Source organism: Sciurus carolinensis, chromosome 4 (assembly GCF_902686445.1).
Source record: "Sciurus carolinensis chromosome 4, mSciCar1.2, whole genome shotgun sequence".
NCBI classification, from domain to species: domain Eukaryota; kingdom Metazoa; phylum Chordata; class Mammalia; order Rodentia; family Sciuridae; genus Sciurus; species Sciurus carolinensis.
In genome coordinates this window covers 149,233,791-149,241,485 of record NC_062216.1, presented here as the reverse complement: position 1 = coordinate 149,241,485, position 7,695 = coordinate 149,233,791, and the positions used below count along the sequence as shown (strand labels likewise).

The window sequence follows — 7,695 nt, the reverse complement described above, 5'->3', positions numbered from 1 at the left end:
TGAAAATTTGAGGTTAAATGTATAAATAATATGGAATGAAGTAATTTACTTGAGGTCAATGTTTGCAGAAAAACCAGAGAGGGGATTTTTTGCTTAAAGTTTTTGTGAAAAGCTACTCAACTTCCTACAGATTGATGTAGTAACCCAAGATAAGTGGTTTTCACTGTTTTTTTTTCAGTTCTCATAAAACACACACACACACACACACACACACACACACACACACACACACACACAAAATGTACCTGATAATATGAAGCAAAGAAATTTCAAGTTAGTTATTGTGTTATCCCTATTTTGCTGTTGTTAAATTTTTCCAGTGTGCTATATCATGAGAGAAAACTTGGAAAATCAAAAGCACAGAAAAATACATTTCCTCTCTGGTACTATTTAGGGGTTAACAAACTAATAACCATGCATTAATCTACTGCCTGAAGATTCCAGAGATTTTTATTTTTATAGGATTGATTTTCTTTTGGTGAGAGTCCTTAATATTTCATTTTCTCACATTTCAGCCTTTATTGTCACTAACTAGTCTGTTAGTTATATATCGTGTAAAGGGAACTTAGAAAAGTAGCAGTAACTTTTCTCAGAATACAATCACCCCTTGATTCTAAATTTGGACCTTGTTAAACTATGGTATATATGTAAGAATTTTGGTTTTATACAATAGCAACAAATTTTGGCTAGTTGGGGCAAAAAGAAGATCTATTTCAGGGATTTTGGGGGGTTTTCTTGCAATACAGTTGCTTCCCTCTTATCCATGGTTTTGCTTTCCACAGTTTTAATTACCTGGGGTTAACTGCAATCTGAAATTTTTAAGTGGAAAATTTTAGAAATAATAACTTGTAAGTTTTAAATTGTATATCACTCTCAGTAGCATGATAAACAATCACATTCTTCTACCCATGCAGTGAGTTATCCCTTTCTCCAATGTATCCATATACATTATATACATATATCCAATGTATATGCTACTGGCACATTATTTACTTAGTAGGTGTCTCAGTTCTCCAGAAGATTGTCGCAGTTTCACAATGTCTTTGTCCAAGTAACCCTTATTTTACTTAATAAAGTCCCCGAAGCACAGAGATACTGACAATATGGATATTCCATAGAGAAGCTGTAAAATGCTTCCTTTAGCTGAAAAAGGGAAAATTCTTGACTTAATATGGGTTCAGAACTCCCTGTGGTTTGAGACATTCCCTAGGTGTCTTAAAACACATCCCCCAGAGTGGAGGCAGGACCACTGTGAGGACTAAGGTGTGTCAAGGTTTTGGTCTACTTTTAAAATAGCTCTCAATGATACCTGCCTCCTTGTGTCACCTCTGTCCCATGAATTCAAGCTGAATCTAGTGACTTCTAAGTAATAGAATACAGCAAAAGTGAAAAGAGACTCCTGCAAGGCTAAGTCATGGTAGACCGTGACTTCCTTCTCAGTTGCTCTTTCTTTTTCTATCTAATGGAGGCACGTGCCATGCTGTGAGCTCAGAGACTCATATGGCCAGGAACTAAAGGCAAAGTCTGGCCACACCTAGGGGAAACTGAGGCTCTCAGTATAACAGTCTGCAGGAAACTGAATCCTGCCAACGATCACATGAGTGAGCTTAGAGCAGGTTTCTTCCTCATTTGCAACTTCCTGTAAAACCACAGCCTCAGTCGGCACCTTGACCACAATCTCCTGAGAGACCCTGAGAAGGAGGATCCAACCAAATCTTGTCTAGACTCCCAACCACAGAAATCATGGGATTATTAATGGTGTCTTGAAGCCATTTATTTTATGGTAATTTTCATACAATAATAGATAAGGACCTTGTAGGGAGTTGGGGAACATAAAATGTTTCTCTGTTCCTTGATTTTCTTTTTTCTAGGCATCTGTCTTATTCATCTCCCATGACCGTCTCATCTCAGTTACCTTGCCTGATCCTCTGGGTCCAAGTTTACCAATGGTTCCCACATTTACCTACCCTGAATTCTCGCCTCTGAACTAATTGTGTACAACCCAGATGGAAGGGCAAGGAACATACTGGGATTAGCTCTGCTTGTGTCAAGTGTACTGACATAGCAATTTTTATAGCAGTTAGGTAGATTAGAGTATTTAGGAAGATTTACAATTATTTCAATATTTTTCTCATTTTGGCCTATTGTTCATATTGATTGAATTACTGCTATAGTGAAACTCACACCACAGCATAAAATATAAATACAGAAAAATGGAACCTCTCTAAAAAAGAAATTTTCCACCTAGAAAAGGCATCATATGAGACTTGAGATTTGTACAAGATGCATACCAAGAAGCAAAAAGTGACAGACTCTGACATTCTTGATTATTCAGGAAGGATATGGTTTGACATTTGAGGCCAACTAAAGCTTCCTAACTGCATCATGTCGAAAACTCTCTTGGACCTCTGCTCTCTGCTATTGTCCTACATATGTGGAAAAATTGACAACAACTCAGGCAGAGGGAAAAGAAAACTCAGATCGGTTTTTGTACCGAGATGATGAACATTTGTCAAGCCACAGCTGTATAATCTTGACAAATGAAAAGGTCCCTATGGAACTGCCTACACGGACAAAAGCAGAACATTGTTATCAAACAACGTAGACAAAACAGAGGGACTTGGCTGCTCTATCTCTGGGAAACCAAACAGAACAAATTGTAAAAGATTATGTTATATTTTGACCACCAGACCTGCTTCATGGATTAAAAGCTTTTTGTAAGAGTTAACTCTGAAATCAGAGAAAATAAGTGCAATTTATTGCTATTTAGATGTACCAGGAGTACTGGTGAGAGTTAAAGAAAGCATCCTGTTGGAAATGGCCATGGTAATGTGATCATGTGTGCAGGATGCTGATGGGCAGTAAGTACTAAGTGCATGGGTCGCCTGTGAAATCAGAGGTAGACGCAGCAGGAAAGATGAGCATGCATTATCCACATATAGCATAGCAAGCTATTATTAGGCACCTGGCCTAATCATTCAATCTGGGTTCATATCCTACCTTTGTCAAATACTAGAGATTTGGGGCACATAATTTATGCTCCGTGTCTTAGTTTCCTTATTTTTAAAATAGGAAAATATTTAAGAGTACCTCTTATAATAAATATCTTATGAAATATAATATTTAAAAGTATCTATCTTTGCTGTACAAATAAGGTAATTTATATAGAGTGGTACAATGTCTAATACATAGTAAGCACTTAAATTATTATTATCTATTATTATTAAGTACTGTTAAAAATTTATGTTGTTGGATTTTGAACCCAAGGCCTCGCACAGTCTAGGTAAGTGATCTACCACTGAATTCTAACCCCAGACATTATTACATTTTGCTATTGTTGTTGTATAGGGGATTGAATCCAGGAGTCTTCTACCTCTGAGCTACACCCCCAGCCCTTTTTATTTTGTGACAGTCTCACTAAGTTGCCCAGAGTGGCCTCAAACATGCAATCCTCCTGCTTTAGCCTCCCAAGGAACTCAGATTGTATATAGGAAGGCTCCGTCACATACATTTTGCACTTCTTTCCTTAATTCTTCCAGTTCCTGGTGATTCTTGGTATCCTGGGTTTCTGGTCATGCAACTCCAATCTCTCCTTCCATCTTCTCCTGGCCATCTTCCCTTTGTCCATCTGTCTCCAATTTTTCTCTCCTTTCCCTAATAAAGATGCCAGACATTGGATTTAGGATAGAACTTACCTCCAGGATTGTTTCACCTCAATATCCTTAACTGATTACATCCATAAAAACCCTATTTTCAAATATGCCACATTCTGAGATTCTGGGCAGATACAAATGGCAGGGGCACTATTTAATTCTCTAAAATAGTGATGCTTCCAAATACTTCCAACTCTTTGTCTTACCATTTTCTTTATTGTGACTACAATCTATGCCCTTGCCCCACATTTTAGGACTAGTTACTTTGTGCCAGACTTAGTGCCAGGTCCCAGGACCCAGGTGGTTCCTTTAAGGAGTTCATAATATTTTGAGAATGATGCTCATTAAATAGGTTCTCTAGAGTTACAGTTTAAAAAAGAGGAAAAAACATAAAACAGTGCATCATCCCTAGGTTGTCTGAGAGGGCCTTCTAAAGTAGATGAAAACCTGAAAGTCCTACAAGTTCTTTATTTATCTACTCAAAGATGCATGATGAAATGAAATGAAAGCACAGGGGGAAAGAAGGAAATGGGAACTGGATGAACACGTCATTTCTACACTCTGGGTTAAATAGGACTAGGATGGTCTCCTGACGGTCCAACCTCTTATTTTAAATAATATTGTACCCAACATTTCAGACAAATGGACATTAATGTCCAGCATATTAGAACCCTCTGGGTTGTAGCATTAAACTTAAAATAGAGAATTTATGTTGTCTTATGTTTATGAAAAACATTCATTTTATAATTTTTAATTTTTTGATTGACATATGACAATTGTTCATATTTGTGGGGTACACTGTGATGTTTCAACTCCTGTTTACCTTGTTCCAGTGATAAATCAGGGTAAATATCATACCTATAACCTTAAACTTTTATCTAGCATGCTTATTTTAAAGGGGGGTAATGTATTGCAAAACATACACATTTCTGTTTATCGATTCTCAAAAGGTCACTGATTTCTAAGTTATTTGTTTAATTGATTACAGATGGCCATGATCTATGATGATATTTAGGCTCTATTTAAGGTTATGCTTCTTTTAAAGGGGACTTTAAAAATTAAATCTAATTTCATAGATGTAATAATTCTGAAGAGTCCCCTGCAGCTAAGTGGTAACTGAAACCTACATGTTAACTTGTTATTGCACCTCGTTTTGTGAGAATAACTTCAGAGGTGCAAGAACACTTATTTTCAGCACTTGGAAGGTGTCAAATGTGTTATCTCAGATTTCATGAAGTTCACCTCCACCTCCCCATATCCCACCTAGATTCTTGGTGATTTAGGTGATGTTTTCCGTGATACAGGCTTTGTTCTCAGACAAAAAAAAAAAAAAAAAAAAAAAAAAAAAAGAGCAATGTATGTCCATGTGTCTGTGTCACAAGAATTCTAGTATATTCCAACAATAGTTGCTTACATTGGCAAGTGCTGTCTCCAGTTACTTCACCCGGAGTCAGTCTCTGGAGCTCTATCCAGTATGCCTTTGCTTACAGATAACTCTGGTGTCCACTAGAGAGTAATTATTAATCTAAGATCATTAAACAGACATGACCTGGAGTTAAACTATGAAGTTGGTAAACTTCTCCACGATTCTTTGACTTCCCTTTGCTATATACTCAAATGTCTGGATAAACTAGAACACAGATTTTTGAAGTGGTTCCCTAAGCACTAATATAGTTAATATTTAATGTTTTATTGCTTTAAAAATTAGGAAATGGTAAAAGAACCAAGAAGGCTGCCATGAAAAACAAAATATGCTACGATGACATTTTATTGCTTACAAAGGAAGCAGGATTTTTCCAACTGGTCTTCAAAGCCCAGTTTTACATTTTTTTTTTAATTCTTTTTTTTTTTTTTTTTTTTTTTACAGTTTTAAAAATGTAATACTGTTTATTTAACTTCAAAAACATTTCAGCATTCTAAACATACAAAAAATAACATAACATTGCAAATTGTATTTAAGTACAGAAGGTTCTTGAACTTTCATTGATGCAGTGGCTCTTTGCTGACAATGAAGAGTTCTACAGTTTGTTTGAAAACAAAGTTTAAAATCTACTGTACTTAACTAAAAAAAATTCAAACACTTCTCATGCCAGCTGACCCCCCTTTTCCACAACTAAGAAAGGCAGCAGAATGCTATATCACTATATACAAAAACAAGACAACCTGAAGCTAAATGGATGCCCACCGCAGTGTCAACAGGTCCAGCCTCACAGTGCACGCCCTGAGCTATGGCCCCTCCAAAAGGCATCTTCCCCCACAGCCTCAACGCCAGCAAGGAGCATCAAGAGTTTTTCTTGGTTGTTTTGTTCTTTTTACAGACTATAGATATGTACAGTCGATAACTGAGGATTTCTAGCCAATAACCATATAGTTAACACCACCTTACAAATTAAAAAAAAAATGCCAGAAACATCTTCAAATGCCTTGTCACACCAACAGCAAAGTGCACAGAGTGAGGAGAACACGAGAGTGCCTTTTCATTTTAAAAATGTTTGGAAATATGTACAACTTTGATACAGTTTCAGGGTGCTCTGGACACCCAGGGCCACTTCATGTAAACCACTGACAATTTCTAGAGCACTTTGAGAGACTACAATATGATCGTGATCAAATTCTGTAACTGAACCTAATGAGAGAAACAGACACATCTAAAATGAGATGTGTCAATCACGGCGCTCCCCTACTCTAAGGTATTCACAAGGAGACGGATAAAGTTTTTTATTCATCCTCCTCCTCCTCCTCCTCCTTTTCTTCCTCCTCCTCTTCTTCATCTTCCTCTTCCACTTTTTTCCGGGCAACTTTAGCAGGACCCTTTGCGCCATCAAACTTTCCTTTAGACTTATAGTCAGCAACATCCTTCTCATATTTCTCCTTCAGCTTTGCAGCCTTAGTTATGTATGGCTGCTTTTCACTGTCACTTAAGTTATTCCACATCTCACCCAGCTTTTTGGCCACATCTCCAATGGAGATACCAGGATTTGTGGACTTGATCTTGGGGCGGAATTCTGAACAGAACAGGAAGAATCCAGACGGGGGTCTTTTGGGGGCATTAGGGTCCTTTTTCTTCTTGCCTCCCTTAGCTGGTCCATAATCCTTCATTTCCCGATCATAGCGCACTTTATCCGCCTTTGCCATTTCATCAAATTTAGATTTCTCCTTCCCAGACATTGTCTTCCACCTCTCAGAGCACTTCTTGGAAAATTCTGCAAAATTGACAGGGACTTCTGGATTTTTCTTCTTGTGTTCTTCCCTGCAAGTCTGCACAAAGAAGGCATAAGCAGACATCTTGCCCTTTGGTTTCTTGGGGTCACCTTTAGCCATCCTGACTGTATTGTTCGCTAGTCTCTAAATTCTTTTTTAATCAAAGTCATTTTTAAGATCCCTTTAAACTATGATGCAATATAGGGACCCTTTTCCCAAAAAAATGCATAAATCCAGTTTGAGAATATTTGCAGTGGATTCACTACAGGTCAAGCCCTCTCCCCTAATTTGGTACTGGGGACTGGACCTAGGAACATTCTACTCTGAGCTACATCACTGGCCTTTTTATTTTACATTGAAATCGGGTCTTACTAAATTGCTCAGGCTGCCCTTGAATTTACAATCCAACCTTCATCTCAACTCCCACATAGCTGGGGTTACAGACTGCCGACCCAGCTCTCTTAGTACTTAGACTGGCCCTCTCTCGGGTTGGAATAGGGTGGAGTCGGGTGGTGGTTGTGCTGCTTCCCTTCTGTGCTAGGTGCCGTCTGAATGTCTTGTGTCTGTGCTGTCATTCTCTGCAGAGACCCACTGAGCCTTCCTACTGTAAAGATTTGTCTGTCAATTTCTATGGGAAAACAACAGCAGAATTATTCAAACAATAACGATGGGGCAGTTACAAAACTAACTCTCTTTTTTATTTTGTACAGGGAATTGAACCCAGGGGCACTCAATCACTGAGACACATTCCCAGCCCTATTTAGTGACAGGGTCTCACTGAGTTGCTTAGAACCTCAGTTTTGCCCTTTTTCCAAGTGTGGTTTTGAACCCAGGATCCTCC

The 7,695-nt window shown here is 38.1% G+C and overlaps 1 protein-coding gene across 1 annotated transcript; it reads right to left on the bottom strand.

The window, feature by feature from the left end:
* Positions 1-5,523: 5,523 nt before the first annotated feature.
* Positions 5,524-6,988, bottom strand: LOC124983252 (high mobility group protein B3-like). The gene has a single exon (XM_047550391.1). The coding sequence runs from the start codon at positions 6,972-6,974 to the stop codon at positions 6,372-6,374; it is 603 nt and encodes a 200-aa protein (XP_047406347.1). The 5' UTR covers positions 6,975-6,988; the 3' UTR covers positions 5,524-6,371.
* Positions 6,989-7,695: the final 707 nt, after the last annotated feature.

Coding starts and splice junctions, on each gene's coding strand:
- LOC124983252 (XM_047550391.1), bottom strand. CDS start 6,974: ATGGCTAAAGGTGACCCCAAGAAACCAAAGGGCAAGATGTCTGCTTAT.